The sequence below is a fragment of the Danio aesculapii genome, chromosome 20, assembly GCF_903798145.1.
Source record: "Danio aesculapii chromosome 20, fDanAes4.1, whole genome shotgun sequence".
NCBI classification, from domain to species: domain Eukaryota; kingdom Metazoa; phylum Chordata; class Actinopteri; order Cypriniformes; family Danionidae; genus Danio; species Danio aesculapii.
In genome coordinates, this window is record NC_079454.1 from 48,892,179 (window position 1) to 48,914,490 (window position 22,312).

General features: G+C 36.9%; 1 protein-coding gene across 2 annotated transcripts in view; it reads right to left on the bottom strand.

Moving 5' to 3' along the window:
• Window positions 1-22,312, bottom strand: part of ipo13b (importin 13b) — a 119,924-nt gene that overhangs the window by 25,712 nt on the left and 71,900 nt on the right. For both annotated transcript variants that reach the window (XM_056480801.1, XM_056480799.1), the window contains exons 11-15: window positions 20,986-21,120; window positions 10,162-10,311; window positions 6,317-6,397; window positions 4,478-4,615; window positions 266-362 (exon numbers count right to left, since the gene is read on the bottom strand). In XM_056480801.1, coding sequence (XP_056336776.1) covers window positions 266-362; window positions 4,478-4,615; window positions 6,317-6,397; window positions 10,162-10,311; window positions 20,986-21,120 — 601 coding nt within the window. The remainder of the gene's footprint in view (window positions 1-265; window positions 363-4,477; window positions 4,616-6,316; window positions 6,398-10,161; window positions 10,312-20,985; window positions 21,121-22,312) is intronic.

Consider the following 22,312-nt stretch of genomic DNA (forward strand, 5'->3'; position numbering starts at 1 on the left):
CTAGTGTGAAAACACCCTTGACCTCTGTGTGTGTGGAAATCATGGGGTGAAAAAGTCAAGCAGAATTACAGTATAAAAGCCACCACACCATTTCAGATGACAAAACCCAGCTAAAAAAAAAACATGCTCGTTTCTGAACTCTGTTTCTGTGAGTGCAGGTTTAAACAGCGGACTCATGCAGACAACTGGAAACTGTGACAGTAAAAACATTGAAAGCACATGATTTCCTTGGCCCTCTGCACCCGGCTGCTCCCAGCATGCCTACCTTGCTGAAAGATGGTCAGAGTGACTGAAGTGACCAGCTCAAACAGTGCTTTGATTGGAGGAAAGTGATTCGTTTCGCTGGCAAATATGTGAACCATCTGTGGAAGGACAAAATGAATTGAATGAAAGGAAGCAGGGTAATACTTTACCTTAAAGGGGACCTATTATGCAAAAAACACTTTTATAAGGGGTTTAAACAGTTGTGTTGCAACAGTCTGTGAATATAACCAGCCTCTTACGCATGTTTGACACCCCAAGCAAAACCAGAGCATGGGCAGAGTGTGAGCAGCGCGTATGGAGAGCAGAAGCAGCACGCAGGCCTTTGCCTTTCACACCGACTGCGTCTGCAGCGCGCAGCTCTTCGGCAGCTGCTGCACAAATCAATCTATTCTATCGATATCTCTCTCTATATAGAAATACACTTTTTTTTTTTTTTTACTTTTCATCTGCACCAAGGCCTGCAGCAACTTCCTCCTATGCTGTTTCCTTAACATACAAGTCTTTATTTTACAAATGATATAGATCATACAGTACTGCCTCTGCTTCTCAAGCTCTATGAGGAGTGTCATTCATGTCTGGTGCACTCAGAAGACAATCGCCTGTGATATCATGTCATTTGGTTTTTGATTGTCAGGTTGTTGTAGAGCTAGTCATAATAATATTTATACAATACAGTTACAATGATATTTACACATGATCAAACTAGTGTTACTTTGTTCTCTTCAGCGATGTCCAGCGGCAGAGTAACAGCTGGTTAATTCATGCTCGTGCAAAGGATGAGACGGACATAAGTAATCAATGCATGCCCTTCTTTGACTTATTTTCGTGATGTCAGGTTCACAGTGCAAACAGGAATAACTTGAGTGAACATGAAACAAATCCGAATACAACTTTCTTCCTCCGCTTCAACAGCGAGCTCACATCATCCAGCGTGCAATGTCGAACTACACTACCCACAATACACTTCGCTATGGACTACAACTCCCGTAAATAGCAGTCTTAAAGCGGCCACTTCTATTCCCCCTCTCCTGCAACACTAGTATGCAACTTGTCAAAACTGATCCTAAAATTGTTTTACATTTAGTAGTTCGGGCCTAAATCAATATTTGATGCAGTTTTTACCCATTTAAGTTCATTTGATTGACTATATATAAATCAGTTACTATTATTGATGCATTTATTAGGTAAAGTTGCTACTTTATCCTGTCATTCAATGTGTTTTGGTCATTATAATCGCACTGTCACTTTAATTGAGTGTGTGAAGCGTGGCAAAAATAGACCCAGCGCCGAAACTATCACTGCTGCTTTAGCGCCGCTCATGCCTTGCACTGATGCGCTGCTTCTGCGTGCAGTTTGACAGCTCTAATCTGTTAACATGGACGCCGAAAAAAACGTGCACTGCTCACGCTCTGCTTGCGTTTGCGGTGTGAAACAGGTTTTATAGTAAAAATGTACTAATTTAATTTTTTTATGAACACACTTGATAAAACAGTCTGCAGAAACACTTTGATAGATATTCTCCCTTTGTACTTGTCTTCAGGGGGGAAAGCCCCACCCACTAGTGACCATCTCCCTCTCATTAGCATAGACATCCTTGAGTGAGAAGCAGCCATCCTCCATTAGATTTTTGAATCTGCCGCTATCCTGACACATAGGCATTTGTAGCTCCGCCCTCTTTTGAAAAGAGCACAATCTCATTTGAATTTAAAGCGACAGCCATCAAAATGGCACAATTTGGATCAAAGCCTAAAAGGGGCAGGTTCAAAAAGTTAGAAAAAATTATGTGTGTGTTATTCACACAAATAAGAGTGCTGTTTTCCATATCCATTGTTGACCAAATCATTCAGAGTCAAAGATTCGAAGACTCAAACAAAGAAAATAATTTAACAAAATGAATCAGCATCTTTGAACGAATCACTTGAATAAATAATTCTGTGAATCACTTATTAAAAGTACAGATCACCCAAATTGGAGATACAGATTGGTGTGAAATATATAAAGTTTGTTCCCGAATTGTACTTGATTGGGTATTCATGAACTCAATTATAAATTCATTAACAGAGTTTATCTGTTATGATTTACAGAAACTCCTCAGATCTTTGTTTTAACTGTAAAAAATGCAAAGGAATGTTCCTTCACGGTTTCTGTTGTTGTGACAAGATCTTCTCTTTTTGGCAGAAGGTACAGAATTTCTTTCAAAGGCCCTTTAAGATAAAAGTTTGTTTTTCTCTGGAATTTTATTTGTTATGTACACTACCTGACAAAAGTCCTGTGGTCGATCCCAGTTGTAGAGCAAAAAATAATAACTTGACTTCTAGTTGATCATTTGGAAAAGTGGCGGAAGTGAGATTTTTCTGACCTGTTGAACTGCATCCCAATCATCACAAATACTGCAGAAGATCTATTGGATCCCACATGGACCCAAGATTCTCATAAAAATCAGTCAAGTTTGGTGAAGGAAAATTCATGGTTTGGGGTTACATTCAGTATGGGGTGTGCGAGAGATCTGCAGAGTGGATGGCAACATCAACAGCCTGAGGTATCAAGACATTTGTGCTGCCCATTACATTACAAAGCACAGGTGAGGGCAAATTCTTCAGCAGGATAGCGCTCCTTCTCATACTTCAGCCTCCACATCAAAGCTCCTGAAAGCAAAGAAGGTCAAAGTGCTCCAGGATTGGCCAGCCCAGTCACCAGACATGAACATTATTGAGCATGTCTGGGGTAAGATGGAGGAGGAGGCATTGAAGATGAATCCAAAGAATCTTGATGAACTCTGGGAGTCCTGCAAGAACGCTTTCTTTGCCATTCCAGATGACTTTATTAATCAGTGATTTGAGTCATTGCAGAGATGTATAGATGCAGTCCTCCAAGCTCATGGGAGTTATACACAATATTAACTCTTTTTCCACTGCAGCATGACTTTATATTCTATAAACACATTATTTATGTTCAGTGACGAGACTTTTGTCCAAGCGAGATCAGACCTTACTGTCCTAATTAAATCAGTAAAAATCAAGGCCTGATCATATTTTATTTTGGTCAAATAAGCGTAATCTAGAGGCCTTTACCTTTCATATAAGCCACTTCTGATACCACATGATCAACAAGTCATGTTATTGTTTGTTCTTCCTAAAACTTGGAAAGGCGACAAGACTTTTGTCAGGCAGTGTAGTGGAGTAGAGAATGTGTTGGACCCCCACACCAAGCAATCTGGCAAAGAAATGTATTCTTTTATTGTGGTCATCTTCTCGAGTACCCGCCTTTAAAATGTGGTTGCCTCAAGTATGTACGCCATTTCCACTCGAGAAACACACCTACGATGTACATCTAATGTGCAATGATTTGTGGCCAATATGGACACTTTTTTGGCACTACATTAATCATTTCTCCTGATTTTCTATTCTATGTTGCTTATTTAGCTCCTAACCTGATTGTAGTCATTTCTTTACTTGTTTGTATATTTCCTTTATTTCTTACCGTATAGCTGAGACTGTATTTGTACATGCATGTGCAATAAAAATAACCGGCGATTCATTAAAAAACTGTTGGGAAGAAGCAGCCATTAACTTCCATTGTAGTTTTTGTTCCCACTATGGATGTCAAAATTTTAAATCACTCAAGTGTGAGTAGATGATGATATTTTTATTTGTGGGTAAACTATGCCTTTAAGACTTGCATTCTAGCAGATTAAATGTCATATTTATGTCATATTTAACGTCATTTATATTTTTTCATGACATACCTAAAGAAGTAAAGGAAACAAGACCTAAACACACTCCGGAAAACATTCGGAATCATACAGTCTCATAACAATCTCCCATAAAATGCTGAAAAATAATTTTCAGATGACATTGCTGCCAGTATAAATGCAGATATATCAGTGTGTGTGTGTGTGTGTGTGTGTGTGTGTGTGTATGTGTTTTTGTCTGTATAATGACATAGGTATGACACAGGTATTACAAAAAGAAGGTGAAATATGAGGACATTGGTGACGTCCTCATTTCTCAAAAAGCTTATAAATCCCACAGGATGAGTTTAATCAGAGAGTAAAGCTGCACACAGTCTCCTGTGATGGTTGGGTTTAGGGGTAGGGTGGGGTGAGGGCAATACAATATACGGTTTGGATCGTATAAAATGAATGGAAAACTATGTAATGTACCCACCTTCCACAAAAACAAAAAACAAACGTGTGTGTGTGTGTGTCGTGTACCTGGCGGGTTAAATCCAGTGCAGACGCCTGTGGTATAGTGCTGTACATCTGGCCCAGCATCTCACTGAGCTGAGACACCATCGGCGCAAAATCATGCAGGAGAGTTTTCACAGACTTCTCGAAGATGGCACACACCGCCTGAGAGAAAAAAAAACAACCCCATCAGAACTTATATTTATCACTAATCATTTTAGGTGGCCGGAAATTTGATTCATTCCTAATTTTATTATATTATGTAAGGGATAATCAACAGAAACTATTGAAATATTTGCATAATTCAACATTTCTAAATATAATACGTTTAATTTTCCAGTGATTTCTGAATTACACTTCCAATTGAATAAAGAAGAATTATGAAATAAAATAATTTCTTTTATCTGTGCCATGATGACTGTGCATTTATCTTGCAAGATGCTAGCATTCAGCTTAAAGTGCAATTTAACTAGGTTAATTAGGGTAACTAGGCAAGTCATTGGACAACAGTGGTTGTTTTGTTGCCAGTCGAATATAAATATTTCATAAGGGCAATAATATTGACCTTACAATTAAAAAATATAAACATTAAAAACAATAAAAACTGCTTATATTCCAGCCAAACTAAAATAAATAAGACTTTCTCCAGAAGAAAAAATTTACAGAAAATTCTGTGAAAATGTCCTTGTAAAAAATGATTTTGTCATCTAGCCAATCAGAATCAAGAACATCAACAGATCATGCAATCATTTTATTGTAATTAAGGGTCATAATCACACTGGTAGCACAAGTATTTTGACTATTTACTGTGATTTGTTATTAATAATCATTTATCCAAATCCAAACGAATCAAAATCAAATCCCTAAAAAATTGTTTACAGGGGCGACGCAGTAGGTAGTGCTGTCGCCTCACAGCAAGGTCGTTGGTTTGCCAACTGGGTCAGTTGGCGTTTCTGTGTGTAGTTTGCATGTTCTCCCTGCGTTCGCGTGGGTTTCCTCTGGGTGCTCCGGTTTCCCCCACAGTCCAAAGACATGCAGTACAGGTGAATTGGGCAGGCTAAATTGTCCATAGTATATGTGTGTGAATGAGTGTGTTTGGATGATTCCCAGTGATGGGTTGCGGCTGGAAGCATCCGCTGCGTAAAAAAGTGCTGGTTAAGTTGGCGGTTCATTCCACTGTGGCGACTCCGGATTAATAAAGGGACTAAGCCGAAAAGAAAATGAATGAATGAGTGTTTGTTTACTTACTTGCGCATAGTGAAATAAGGTGAATATTTCATTAAATTCATTTTCATTTATTATTTTTGCTGCCAAGTGGAGTATTTGTGTCACAAACCTTATTTAAAATTCATGTTTTAAGTAATTTTTTATGGAAGTTCTCCAAACTGGAAGTGCGACATAATTTAAAGCACAGCAAAAAAAATTAGACTGTCTAGAGGTTCATCTAACCAGTTTAAGAAAATTTGGGACCCATTTAGGATATATATCCAAGAACATGTTTTATTGTCAACTACAGACCAAGTCCTTGTTCCAGCAAATTGATTTTCTTTCTTTCCTAAGTGCAAAGTAGAGTGTATTGTGTGCTTCAGATTATACAATTGTAGTTTTTGTTAAGCCACATTATTATTATTATTATTTACATTTCTGTTTGTTGGTATGTTTTGCTTTTTTTTTCTCATTGTGTGTGCTTAAGTTGATATTATTTATACTTTTAATTAGAAATATATTTTTGTTTTGTCATCTTTTTTTTTTTTTATACTGTAATTTGCTATAAAAGTCATTAAAAAAAAAAAAAAAAAAAGATAATTTAAAGCGCAGCAGTAGCAATAGTAAAAAAAACTGATAGTGTATGAATTGAACATTTACCTCCACAACCTGCGAGTCGTTCAGCCATTTACTGAGGACTGTCTGTATGAGAGCGAAGACCTGCTGGAGCACCACCACCACCTGAAACACACACACACACACACACACACACACACACACACACATTGAAGTCCAGCTCTGCATTCAAAAGTCACCCCTATAACCTTAAATAGTAGAGGTGTCAAAATTAATTGTTTCTTCAGTGCACCGCGATGCAGTCGGGGACAATTCGGTATCAGTTCAGTAATAATCATAACTGGTTATCATGTACTGATGTCATTTATCTCATATGCGCTATGTCGCGGTAGCTAACTATAGTGAGGGAGGCGAGCCAAGTATTTAAAACGCTACTTAAAACTACTTAAAAACACAGAAACTGCACGATTTCAGTGACTGCACAGTCTTTCTCTGACACTTACAGCAGAAGCCCCTATTTCACTGCGATTGAGAGAATGAAAGTAAACTCTATTTCTCTCTCTCACTGTGGCCCATTTGACCTGCTGGCGTGACTTTTCCTCTCCTCTCGGCTGTTACAGCGATACTTCTGGATACAGACACGAACGCGTGTCTGCAGAGTTTTCTCCTCCGTGTCTATCATGGATCAGCTGTGATCACCGCTGCCGTTTAACAGTGTCACTTATCTGTAAAGAGCACCAGCGTGTAAGAGCCAAACACAGCCCTTTCTGTTGAGCTCGTGATCAATCAAAGGGGCGTAAGAAAGAACTTGGTAGACAAGGCTCAGAAAGCGAGCTATAAATGCTCTTGTTGTTTAAAGGTACAGATTATATATCTGACTGTTTGTATTAAAGGACAAAATTGTACTACAAATAGTATATAAATATATTTATACATTTTAATGCAAGAATTGTGCTGTGAAAAAATTATAAAACTGTGTATGGAAAGCATCGTCAATGCACTGAGATATCGAATTGAACCGAATTGATGGCATTATAACCCTTCACAGCTCTATTAAACAGTGAACTATTTGAAGGAGCAACCATTTCAAGTAGTATCCGAAACCAAAGCGTCCATTTTGTACTTAACCAATCCCACTATGCACTGCAATAATGAGCGGTCAACCTACGTGAACTCAACAACTAGAAAACACCTATATGGCACTGTGAGAGTCACACCACAAGATGGCGTCCATATATCGGAATCCCACATGGCAGGCTATACACTTAAGGGCTCGACAGTAAGGATTGCCTGATGACCCGAGGCCAGCCTGCGAGACATTCAGGACAGTAGACAGGATGGTTACTTGCCCGATCAGAGCTGCCTTGTCACTAAAGTGTAATATGGCAGCGACTGTTTGTCAATTGCGTGCAAATACAGTCTTTTACACCTAGACGCTTGTTTCGAAACCTGTCTCGTTTGCTCAGTTAGCGCGGTTCAATTGGCATATGTGAATCCAGCAATCGCGCTCTAATCTGCAATCAATCGGTCAGTCTATCCGAGAACGCCTGAATGAGGTGGTCTCGGCTCGATTGAAATGAACTCTGGAGCGGATCGATTGTAGTGAGAAAGCAAGACAATCCAACAAACTAACACACCAGGCTATATGACAGTGGATTATGGTTGTGTAATAGCCATCAAGACATATGACGAGAGAAATATGAGTAGGGCGGGGTGCCGTCATTCCGGTAAATGTGCATTTCATGTCGAATAGGAAAGTGAAAGCATGTTGAAATATTACAGAGTGCTGTTTATTCTTTACGAAAACTGACCGAAATTACTATCTAATCATTCTTCCATATTTTAATCTTATAATATTTTGTATTAGGCCTGTTGTTATGTTCATTTCAGCACTGACACCTCAAAAGAAAGATCAACAGTGATCTGCTCCATGGTCTTACTGCAGTCTCGCTTCATCTGTTATTTCTCTACAATTTCAGCATGATAGATTGATTAATTTAATATGAGAAAGTCTGACCTCTCTGATTTATATTTGGTGACGATGTCTGTGGATGTCAAAATTAAAGTGCACATTTTCGCTTACTACACACAAGCACATATATATATACATACACAGTTGAAGTCAGAATTATTAGGCCCCCTGAATTATTAGCCCTCCTGTATATTTTTCCCCAATTTCTGTTTAACGGAAAGAAGATTTGCTTAACACATTTCTAAACATAATAGTTTTAATAATTAATTTCTAATTACGGATTTATTTTATCTTTACCATGAAGACAGTAAACAATATTTGACTAGATATTTTTCAAGACACTTCTATACAGATTAAAGTGACATTTAAAGGCTTAACTAGGTTAATTAGGTTAACTAGGCAGGTTAGGGCATGTCTGCAGAGTTTTCTCCACCGCATCTATCATGGATCAGCTGTGATCGCTGCTGCAGTTTATCAGTGTCATTCATCTGTGAAGAGCGCCAGCGTGTAAGAGCCAATCGCAGCCCTTTCTGTTGAGCGCGTGACTTAAAATGGTGTTTAAAAAATTAAAAACTGCTTTTACTCTAGTCGAAATAAAACAAATGAGACTTTCTCCAGAAGAAAAAATATTATCAGACATACTGTAAAAATTTCCTTGCTCTGTTAAACATCATTTGGGAAAAAAAAAATAAAAAAAATAAAATAAAAAAAAATAAATAAATAAATTCAAAGGTGGGCTAATAATTCTGACTTCAACTGTGTGTGTGTGTGCGCGCGTGTGTGCTTGTGTGTATGTATGCATGTATGTATGTGTATATATATATATATATATATATATATATATATATATATATATATATATATATATATATATATATATATATATATATATTTTTTTTTTTTTTTTCAAATTACATCACAATAGTAATTTTTTTAAATTGTCAGTTGTATTTAAAGAAAAGCTATGCTGAAAAAAAGGTATATGTATGCAATTATGTTTGCTATTAACTTTTTTTTTTTTTTTTTGGTGGGGCCAGTGAAAATTTTTGGCAGGGCAACCGATCGGCCCAGTAGAAAAAAAACCTTACTGTTCAACCCTGCACTTATACATTATGTACTTATGCACTTACACAAAGCATAGCATATTAATGCAGTGTCGTCCCAATTGGAACACTAGCATTTTTTTTACTAACCGCAATTTCAAACCATTTTTCAGACGATGTTTGACGGTTGCCAAATTAGTGAAAAAATTATCAAACTGCCAAATAATACCTGCCATGAGTACAACCGCATTCATTATCGGGAGGTGGCATAGTCACTCATGTAGGAAAATTTTGCTTTCACCATCCAAAATAAAGCAATCCAACATCAGTGGCCGAAAGCTCCGCCCCTTCCTCCACATGAGCAAAGCTGCGGCTGTTGAATGCGTGAAGTGTCCAACACTCCACACTTAAACAGATAAATAAGTGCATCATCCGTGTATTTAAAGTGCAGTGTGAACGCACTACTTACATTATTTATACTACAAAATGGCGTAGAATAGTGCATAAGTAAGCGATTTGGGACGCATCTTATGTTTCCAAATAAAATATAATTTAATTAAAGGAATATTTGTATACATGGCAACTTGTCACTAAGGATTAATTCACCCCAACATTTTAATTGTCAATATTTGCTCACTATGACGATCTCCCTTATCTGTATTATATTACTACTATCCATTTGACGTCAATAAAACGACAAAACATTTGTTTGCAGTGTGATCAACGTTTGGTGTAGTTGTATATGTTGCAAGCAACTCGTACCATTTGAATAACATTTTGGCAAATTGAACGAAATGACTCAAAAAAAAAGATTCGTTCATCGCACTGAACAAGACTCAATGGTCTGAGTCAGTAAAATGATCCGAACTTACTATCACTACTCCTCAGTGGCAACAGGAACAGGACGTGCTTACCGGATTTGGGCCTGTGGGAGGCGGTGCTGATTTGATGGGCGGGGCGTTCTCTCCTGACTCCTCCTCCTGTTTGGTGATGTCCAGTGTGGTGAACAGATTGGAAAGCAGGCCAAGGATGTGAATGATGGCCAGTTTATTGGAGGGGTTTGGCTGAAAAGGAGAAAGCAGGAGCAGATTGTTATTCAATGTGCTTTTCTATGGACCATTTACGGGTTTCTCAGTAGCAGAAGTCATCATAGTTGGCTAATCTTAGAGTGCAGTGAATGGGAGAGTACAGCAAATCATTTTTTTACACTACTGTTTCAGGGTATAATTCAGGAGGGCTAATAATTCTGACTTCAACTGTAGATATTTCACAAGAAATAAACTAAAATTAAAAAAATAAAGATAGAAAATATAGAAACAATCCTACAATGGTATAATCAAAAACAGTGTTAGAAACTATATCAAACACACACACACATCTACATAAAACAATATTAATGCCACAATTAGAGCACTTCAATGATGCAGTAGAATAATGAAGCTCAGTAATGACGGGTGCGGTGGGCGTTTGCTCCTGGGAACATCAGCGGTAATTAACCAGTCGTTAAACAAGCATTAAGCCAACAGTCTAATTACATCTGTGATTGCCATGACAACAGCCCAGTGATTGGCGGAGAGGAAGAGTGAATCCTACACTGTCCTCCTTCCTGATGACATCACACACAGACACACAATTAAACCTTCAGCTACAGCATAGACGGTCTTATTTTACACCGTAAACCAGAAATAACACGCATTACAGCCCTGCTTATGAAATAGCAGACAGTTTAGATGATCTTATATGGGTTAATTAGTTTTAGCATGCTTATATATCATATTATAGCATATTATATACAGTCAAGCCTGAAATTATACAAGCGAATTCTGACTTAGTTACTTTTATTCAACCAGCAAGTTTTTCTCTGACTGAAAATGACACAGGCCTCTCCCAGAAAATAATAAGACGATGCAGAAGAGGCATCTTTGTGGGGGAAAAAATATTTCTCAGCTTTTATTTACATTTAAAGAGAAAGGTGGCATGTCCAAAATTATTCACACCCTTTGCGAACTGTCGCAGTCTATAGGAAAATCGAGTTCTCTACCAATCCATATAGTCCAAACTGTTCTAGAGCTTCCTAATTAGCCTGATTCATTGGGAACAGCTGTTTCAACAGAAGCTCTCTGCTGTTGGTTTGAGGACGGTCATGGCTAAGACAAAGGCAACCCAGGCTCATTCTGAGAACGTAGTCCCTGGGACGTTTCTGGAGACCGCGAAATACGTCCCGGAGGTACGTATTTTTGCAGTTTTTGTTTTCGCGAGTCTGCGAGAGGCCGCTGTGCGCGCTTTTTCCCGCGCCGTTCTCGCGTAAACCCGCTGGAGGTCGCTGTCGAACGACCTTCCGCCTGTCTGCCTGGATCACAGAATGATTGACCATGCGACCGGCCAATCGGCGGGCCGACCCACCCTCCTCCGTCCCTTAAACTCAAAAAACGACGATCCACAAAAGCCGTCCAGAAAAAGAAAAGCCCTCGTCTGATTTTTACCACGTTTTCGGGTTTTGACCACATTCTCGCCCTGTGACGAACTTGTTCGCTTCATTTTTTGGATTTTGTTTTTGTTTTCTTACCTGATTTCTGGAACCGCTCTTCCCCGGACTCGAACCCGGTCGTCGTGGTCAAGAGCACACAAAGAGCTAACCGGACAAACTGGTAGCAGCGGGAAAGCCCCCCACACGGAGGCGAGCGGCCGACAAGCGCCGAAGGGAACGGCGTCACACCGTTAGCAGCGTTCGCTTAAAAAAATGAAATGCAGCCGTACGTACCCCCGGCTACGTATTTCAATCTCCAGAAACGTCCCCGGGACTACGTTCTCAGAATGAGCCTGGGTTGGACAAAGGAGCTCAGCGAGGACCTGCGGAAAATGTTTTCTGACTCGCTCCTCCAAAACAGCCCAAAGTGGCTCATTAATATGGCAAGACTTTATTTTGATGGTCCATTTGAGTATTAGTAGACTGTCTGCTTAATATCTGTTGATATTCAACAAACATTTAACTGACTAAGCAGGGTTTCTGCAGATATCATAACGTTATATTTAGGACTTTTTAATACCTTTAAAGACCATTAAGTATTAAATTTAAGACCTATATCACATTATCAAAAACATGCATAGACATAACGAGAAAATGCAAAAATCACAAAATTAGAGGTAAAATACACGTATTCAAATTGAACAGTACTGAAGACAGGTTAGATCAGGGCTGGGCAAACTCGGTCCTGGAGGGCCGGTGTCCTGCACAGTTTAGCTCCAACTCTACTCAAACACACCTGAACATGCTAATTAGTGTCTTCAAGATTACTAGAAATCTATAAGCAGGTGTGTTTGATTAGAGTTGGAGCTAAACCGCGCAGGACACCGGCCCTCCAGGACCGAGTTTGCCCACCCCTGGGTTAGATGCACTAATGAACTACAAACAAACAAACATCTTAAAGCTGATTTATACTTTCCCCTGGCGCTGCATCGTGCACCTCACGAAACGGACGAGGCTTTTATACTTGACGCGTTCGCCATTGAGATATTGTTTTAAATGACAGGGGGCGAAAAGAAACAGACAGTAAAATCAGACGGATAAACAGAGAAGTAGAAAGTTTCCAGAACAAGTCATATCATTAATATCATTGAAGATTTTTTAACTAATTATTTTTATTATTTTTATAATTTATTATAAAGATTTTTATAACCATTCAACATTTTTTAAATCAAACTTTTGATGCATCACTTGCTTTTGTTCATATCTCGGACAGCTCTACCTATTAAAGTTAAATATTAATGACAACAGAACATGAGTTGCTCTACAATTATAGTTTTTATTATGGCAAGAATAAAAGCACAAAAAAAGACAATTTGTTACTTGATTATAGTTTTGTAACTATTAAATTGTTTTAAATTCATAATTGTAACATATACCTCAATGTAAAACCTATGAATGTTGGAAAAACATATTCTTTCATTTTAAAACCAACTGGGTCTCCACTTTTGCATGGCCTCTTTTTTGTTTTAACAAACTTATGCCTCAGATTTTCCCAAATCTTTACAAAAACGTTCCACCTTTCCCACTGCTGTTGCCATTTCTAGCCAAGAATTATTGGTCATTATCTCTATGGTCACGCATGGATGGATCAAGATGTGTGTACAGTCATACCTGTTTTGGACAAAATCTCCTCAAAGTGTTTCATATTCAACTCAAATCAAATGCGGCGCTACACGATCTAGTTAGATAGCTGTTTCTGGTTTTTGTTAATCATGATTGATGTTGTTTTCAAGCACAATAAATCCATTAATATACAATTTGTAGTGGTGCGCATTCATTTTTGGTGGCTGCTCCTAATTTTTTTCTGATGCTCCTAAATTTGTGAAGTTGTGAGCACTGGTGCTACCGAGAAAAAAAGTTAATTTTGAGCCATGTAGGATAAGGCAAGTTTATTTATATAGCATATTTCATACACAATGGTAATTCAAAGTGCTTTACATAAACAGGAATAAAAGAGCCAAAGAAAATAAAAGTGATTAAAAGAATTAAAAATGATTAAAACAGATTAAAAGTGTTAAAACAGGTTATAAAAGAATAAAAAAAGAAAAGAAAGACATAATAGTGCGATCTGTGGTGCTCATTCAGTAAAGGCACAGCTAAACAGATGTGTTTTCAGTCTTGATTTGACTGTACCTAATGATGGAGCACATCTGATCATTTCTGGAAGCTGATTCTAGCAGTAGGGGGCGCTGTTAGTTGCTGAAGGCGGATTCACCCTTGCTTTGACTGAACTTTTGGAATTTCTAATTTACTTGACCTTAATGATCTGAGTGATCTGTTAGGTTTGTATTCAGTGAGCATATTTGTAATATATTTAGGTCCTAGACTATTTAGTTATTTATAGACAAGTAATAATACTTTAAAATCTATTCTGAATCTAACTGTGAGCCAGTGTAAAGACCTTGGGGATAGACATGATGTGCTATGATTTTCTGGTTCTGGTCAGAATCCTGGCAACAGCATTTTGGATGAGCTACAACTGTCTGAATGTCTTATTATGAAGGCCATACACAGTTGAAGTCAGAATTATTAGCCCCCCTGTTTATTTTTTTCCCCGATTTTTGTTTAACGGAGAGAAGATTTTCTCAACACATTTCTAAACATAATAGTTTTAATAACTCATTTCTAATAACTGATTTATTTTCTCTTTGCCATGATGACAGTAAATAATATTTGACTAGATATTTTAAGACACTTCTCTACAGCTTAAAGTGACATTTAAAGGCTTAACTAGGTTAATTAGGTTAACTAGGCAGGTTAGGGTAATTAGGCAAGTTATTGTATAATGATGGTTTGTTCAGTAGACTATCGAAAATAAATACAGCTTAAAGGGGCTAATAATATTGACCTTAAAATGGGCTTTAAAAAATTAATAACTGCTTTTCTTCTAGCTGAAATAAAACAAATAAGACTCTCTCCAGAAGAAAAAATATTATCAGACATACTGTGAAAATTTCCTTGCTCTGTCAAACATCATTTGGGAAATTTAAAAGAGGAAAAAAAATACTAATAATTTTGACTTTACCTGTATATGGTGTATTTAGTACATAAATCTGTACTTATTTATGTTTTTTCAATACATTCTTTTCTAGTTTGCTGAAATTAACATATTTATAGACCCTGATTTACATTTCTGAGCTAAGGAAGTATAAATGAAGAATAAATACAGCATTGCATTCCTTTTTTTTTAAAAAAAATAACAAAGCCATACATCATAAAGCTCTAGCCCAAGCTTCTGAATTCAGTCAATATTAAATCAGCATGGGTGTTTAATAATGTCTATTAAAATATTTCATGAAAAAAATGTGAAGTGTACACTTTGTTCCTGTTTGCTTTGTGTGCTTTGATCAGTTTTCTGCAAAGAGATGTATAGTGTGTGTGAGCAGCAGCAGGTGGCGCTGTATGAACACTGAGCAGCACTGCTGTTTACTAAGGCTGATGTAATGTCTATCTGGGAACAAGCAGACGGGGAGAAAGAGAATGAAAAAGCAAAAGTCAAAAATAGAAATGCAGCACATGGAGAGAGGCCAGATACTGTATGAAGCCGAGCGGGAAATAAAAGGGAACTCAGGGCTTTGATTGTCTTGCATTTGGAGTTAAAGACAATGCAAGAATATTTATTTTATTGATGTTTGACATTACTTATACATGCTGATGATGGTCGACAGGGTGTTCAGGCATTGTAAAATTCACAAAGAGTTCATAGAGATATTCTGGTGTCTTGATGCTGAACATCTGTGTTTTGTGTAAGATTTTACATCTTTTATTCCGTAAACATTAGTAAATGCATGCATGAGTAAAATTGATGCATATTTTGAGCTATGGATAATGTCTGTAGACACTTACAGTAAGTTTCACTCTTTATATAATCTATAATATTTATTCTTTAATATTTTGTTGATTAGCTTGTAATATTTTAAATGCGTGTTTAATATTCTTTATATGCTTGTATAATTTATTTTATAATATTTTTTAATTATTCTATGATATTCTATTTATATAATATTCTTTATATATCTAGCATCATTTATTCTATAATATTTTAATTATTCTACAATATGTTTTACATTCTTTATATATTCTATATTATTCTAAAATATACCATATATTTAATATTCTTTATTTATATTCCATTTAATCTATAGTAGTTATAATTATTTAAAAATATGAATGCTATAATAATATAAATAATTACAATTTTACTGCTATGATTTATTCTATTTTATTTTTGAATTATTCTATAATATTCTGTTTATTTAATATTCTATACATATTCTGTACTATTTATTCTATAATATTTTTTAACTATTCTACAATATGTTTAATATTCTTATATATAATGTATATTATTTATTCTATAATATTCAATAAATTTAATATTTTTTATTTATATTCCATTTAATCTATAATAGTTATAATTATTCAAAAATATGAATGCTATAATAATATAAATAATTATAATTTTACTCCTATGATTTATTCTATTTTATTTTTGAATTATTCTATAATATTTTGTTTATTTAATATTCTTTACATATTCTGTATTATTTATTCTATAATATTTTTAATTATTCTATAATATTCTGTGTTTAACACTCTTAAATATAATGTATATTATTTATCATCATATCTTTTTTATCATTATAAATTCTGTGTAATTTATTCTATAACAGTTTTAAACGATTCTAGAATATTAATAATATAATGACATAAATAACTAAAACATTATTCCTATAATATTATTCTATTCATTGTATTCTATATTATTTATTAGGTTTGAATTATTCTAGAATATTAATAATACAATAATATTAAGAACTATAATTTTATTCCTATAATATTAATCTTTTCAGTATATATTTGATTTATCACATTAAAAGTAAAAATATATATGTTCTTTTATTATCGTTTAGCACATCTGCATCTATTATTAGTTTAAATGGCTATTTTTAGATATTTGGCTTTTAGATTTTTTATGTTTTCATTTTTTATTCAAATTTCCACCCATTTGCTGCGTTTAACACAACTAGTTTATAATTTAATTACAGCTCCAGTAAATTATGTTTTTATCTTTTCTTTTAAGTTAAACCGCTTTCAGCTATCTTCAAGTGACGCATTGTTATGTTTTTTTGGTATTGTTTTACTTTTAGAGAACTATAATAAGCATGAACTTCAGAAAAAAAGCATGTCAACACTATTTATAAGGATTTTTATCATCAAAATAAGTGTTTGAATGCTATTTCTACATCAGTTCACTGTCAGTCCACTGATCTGCCATTATTTATTTATTTATACATTTTTCTTGCATTGATCCTGCTTCAGCTTTTATTTGGCACCGTTTCTATTTGTGCAACAAAAATAGATTAAGCATGTGGCCATATTGTGTTTGAAATGTCATTTTCCTAATATGCATCCACGCTTTGCTCTCAGTAACATTAAGCGGATTTCTCCTGCGGTTTACTCTTCCAGTACCCCGAGTAATGCCAATCTGTTCCTGCTGAGAAATCCTCCATCACGCAGATTCAGAGTCTGTTCACCCAAAACCCGGCCAAAAACCCCCCCAAAAAACACTTCAGATCTGCTGATCGACTTTGAGTCCGATTCACAAGCTCTCGATTCAATGTTTGATTATTATATTCCCTCATCACCCTGCCTGCAGGACACTATAATGCTTTAAAGGTGACCTATTATGTTCCTTTTTAAAAGACGTATAAAAACTCTCTGACATCCCTAAAGCGTTTATGTGAAGTTTCAGCTCAAAATACTTCACAAATAGTGTTTTATAACTGTTCAAAACTGCCCCTTTTAGGCTTCGATCCAAACTGTGCAGATTTTAAGACTGTCGCTTTAAATTCAAATGAGATTGTGTTCTTTTCATAAGAGGGAGGAGCTACAGATGCCAGTGTGTCAGCATAGTGGCAGATTAAAAAACAAGACTGACATCCTATGCTAATGAGAGAGAGATCGTCACTAGTGGGTGGGGCTTTTCCACTCTGATGAAACGTACAAATGGAGAATGTCGATCAAAGTGTTTCTGCAGACTGTTTTAATGAAGTGTGATTTAAAAAAAGTTTGATTAATCAATTTTTACTATTAGACGCTGGTTATATTGACAAACTGTTGCCACACAACTGTGTTAAAACCCCTAATAAAAGTGATATTTGCATAATAGCTCCCCTTTAAATCCTAATCTATTTATGACAGACTATGCATCACTGGAAATGTCTAAGACTTCTGAACATTCCATTGTTTTTTGTCAGGTAGGAAGAGTATTAGATTCAAATGTATTACTGTCATCTGCAGAACCATTCACTTAAACCATAACACTGTAGTCCAAAAAGAAAGCAAACTGTATCTCGTTTGATCTGGTGACTGATTTTTGATAGATATTACTGACCAAGTGTTATTTATTAATTGGTGAAAAGGATACTCATATCAGAGTCGTAAAGCATTACACTTTGCTACAGGGATACACCTGTAAAACATTTTGGGATGTTTTTAAGAGGCTCGATTGTGGGGCCAAACCGGCCATGCTGCATTAGAATTTGATGTCTACTTTACAAATATTGTCAAAAGTATGAAAAAATATGGTTCATATACCTCAAAACATACCCATAGAGTGGGTGCTCGTATATCAGGGCTCAAAATGACCCTTTTTGCTTGGTAGCACGGGTGCGCTAAACTTTAAAAATGTAGGCGCACCATCCAAAATTTTGTCGCACCACCAATTATGAGCACCGTTACTACAAGTTTTATATTAACAGAGTTATGGCATTTGAAATCAAAACTAACAAACAAAAAAATATATATGCATGCGTGAAGAAAAATGTCTCAACGAAATCCCGTTATCCCAAGAAAATACATTTTTATAACATAATTGAGTGACCAAAAGATACACGGAGTGCTCACCGGCCCTACACGCACTGCTTGACATGAATGAATCTGTTAATGATACGTTACTGTGCTGTGTTCTCACGGGTGGTGTCTGATATTGCACAGATGCTTTTGTCATATACCTTTTTATCTGCATAAGTCAATTTAATAGCAATACCGGTCTTTTCATGAGCTGCAATTTAGTGTAATCTTAGTCAGTGCAAGCCCTTTTGCGATGGTGTACGTGGTGTTATATTTTACACACAGCTGCCACTTGCACGGCTGACAGCATCTGGAGATTAAATGAAGGATTAAACAGAACCTCTCGTGTTTAAAATGTATAGATGTAGCAAACAGTTACCTGAAAATTCCATCCCACAGACTTTACAGTGAATGCTTTAGTTGTTTTCATAGCGGACTTGAAGCCAATGGAAGTCTTTTATCCACTCTTCGAAAAGTGTAGATGGTGGATTAACTTTCAGCACATGATCAGTATTCAGATGTGCCATTATTTGTAGCTTTAGGTGGTTTCTAAAACTAAATCTGTCAGTGTTGTTTTCATTCTCATCTTCAGCGCTTTACATTTTTACAGTTGTTGCTCTCCCTGTCATCTGAAGGCAGAAGGCGTTGACTAAGTGATTGACAGCTTATTTTAACCAATCCATTCGCATTTAGTTCTAGAGCAGTGGGCCAATAAGAAGAGCGCAAAGGTGGGGCAAGCATTGTGGGCTTTGTTTACTGCAGCAAGTTGACATGACAACAGTTTTACACTGTTCCCGAGCGCTGCGTTTCAAGTGCAAAGATGCATAATGCGTGAATGTGTCCTGAATCCACGCATGTGGTGAACATTTTGCAGTGACAACCGGTCGTACGCAACAATTTTATTCACTCGCACAAATGCTCCCAAATATATTTTGAGGTCGCATAGATCAAATTTCAGGGCGTATATGCGACCAAAATGGTCGCAATTTCGAGCCATGTATATGGTCTTAATTGAGCCTCAACTTTCTCTGCGTTTCAGCAATTATCTAAAAATAATCTAATTTTTACAGATATTTTGGGAAAATATTTTGAAAAAACAATACACTCTGGGAAAATTTACTACTCTTTCATTATACTGGTGGCTATTTTTGCCCCATTGACTTAATAAAGTCAAAAACTTTTTTGCACATGCCTGTGTAAAGGGTTAATGGTGCTAACTGATGATCAACAGCAAAAATGACACATTTACCTCTTCCCAACAGGGAAAAGCACCAACAATCAAGCATGCATGATTATATGGTGTCAGGGCTTTGCAATCAAAAAATGTCATTACACTACCTGACAAAAGTCTATCGCCTATCCGAGTTTTAGGAGCAACAATTAATAACTTGACTTCTAGTTGATCATGTGGTATCAGAAGTGGCTTATATGAAAGGCAAAGGCCTCTAGATTACGCTTATTTGACCAAAATAAAATATGATCATGCCTTGATTATTAATGATTTAATTAGGACAGTAAGGTCTGACTTTGCTTAGGCAAAAGTCTTGTCACTAAACAGAAATAATGTTCAGTATAGAATATAAAATCATGCTGCAGTGGAAACAGAATGAATATTGTGTCTGACTCCATCATGAGCTTGGAGGACTGCATCAATACATCTCTGCAATGACTCAAATCACTTATTAATCAAGTCATCTGGAATGGCAAAGAAAGCGTTCCTGCAGGACTCCCAGAGTTCATCAAGATTCTTTGGATTCATCTTCAATGCCTCCTCCATCTTACCCCAGACATGCTCAATAATGTTCATGTCTGGTGACTGGGCTGGCCAATCCTGGAGCACCTTGACCTTCTTTGCTTTCAGGAACTTTGATGTGGAGGCTGAAGTATGAGGAGCACTATCCTGCTGAAGAATTTGCCCTCTGCTGTGCTTTGTAATGTAATGTGCAGCACAAATGTCTTGATACCTCAGGCTGTTGATGTTGCCATCCACTCTGCAGTTCTCTCACATGCCATACTAAATGTAACCCCAAACCATGTTTTTTTCTTCACCAAACTTGACTGATTTCTATGAGAAACTTGGGTCCATGCGGGTTCCAGTAGGTCGTCTGCAGTATTTGTGATGATTGGGATGCAGATCAACAGATGATTCAGCAGAAAAATCGACCTTCTGCCACTTTTCCATATGATCAGTGTTGCTCTTACAACTGGGATCGACAACAAGACTTTTGCCAGGTAGTGTATAATGGAAGTCAATGGGGCAAAAACAGCCACCAACATAACAAAAGGGTAGTCAATTTAAACAATACACAAGGGTTCAACATTATAGTTATAATATCTGATTTTTTATTATCCTCACCGTCTCCTCCGCCAGTTTCTCCAGCTGCTGGATGTACGGAGTGATCAGAGAGTGAAGGTTCCTCAGGATCTCCTCAACAGGTAGAGCCGACAGCAGGAAACCCAGAGCTTGCATCAGCCACATACACTGACTGGTCTGCAGACACACACACACATTCAACAAGTGAACACAGTGGCCTGACACAGTGTCTGCATTTCAGTCCAATTATTTATGCCCTTCGCTCGATAACTTCCCTCTGTCTTGTTCCTAAAGATGTACGCCATTGATTAATTCAAACAAGTGTCCACTTCTGATGAACATCTGAATGTGTTTAAATAGAATGCCCTAAACCCTTAAGCACTTGGGGACTACGCTGTTGTGACGTCCCAATCACTTTGCATTCTGGGACATATAGGTGCAGAAGTGGACATATCAAGCAGACTCGGTCCCTCAGTCAAAAATTTAAGGGAACAAGGGTGTCTCTGCGTAAACTTCTCTCGTTCAATTGATAAAATGGTAGCTGGGATTCCTTGAGGGAACAAGTGATGGAAGCTCACAAGTATGTGACTGAAAGTGGAGTGGAACGCAGCCAATGTCTGAACGCACTCCAGCACTAATGACTGAACAATAGTCAGTTTGAGGAGGGTTATTACAAGCTAACAGACTCCTCCTCCTCACCAGTTCTGTTTGGTGTCATAGCGCTGACAGTTGGAGGGGGCGTGGTTAAGTATGTTAGCCACGCCCAATACCTCAGACTGACATAGGCCCAATCCCAATTCAACCCCTTAGCTCTACCCCTTACCACTCGTTTTGCACGTTCACGTGAAGCGGCAGGGGTGTCCCAATTCTCTTTATCTTTATCTTGAGGGCGTAGGGCTAAGGGGCAGATACCCTTTCGAACTGAGATTTTTCAGGACCACACTCGAAACCAAGGGGTAAGAAAATTTCCCGGAATACACCAGTTACAACAGCAGCATAGGTAAGGAGACCCACAAATTAGTATTTTTTTGTCATTATTACGAATTTTTACAACAAACAAGCACATGTTTTAATTTATTCATAACCACATTAGTCTTTCACCGTCATGCTTTAAAAAAAAAAAACACGCTAAAATAAAAACAGCTAAATTTCGCGACCTATATTCCCTAATAATAACTCCTGTATAGCAGTCCCACAACATTCTGACACTCGATGACACTCAAATACCCTGTCAGTAAAGTCTAATGGCTGGGAATGAGCTTTTTACAGTGTCTGCTATAATGTTAATGTTGTGTTTGGTGTGTTTACACAGATGAATATGGTCAATGTGTAAATACACAGTATAGTTACGATCTTATTGACACATTAT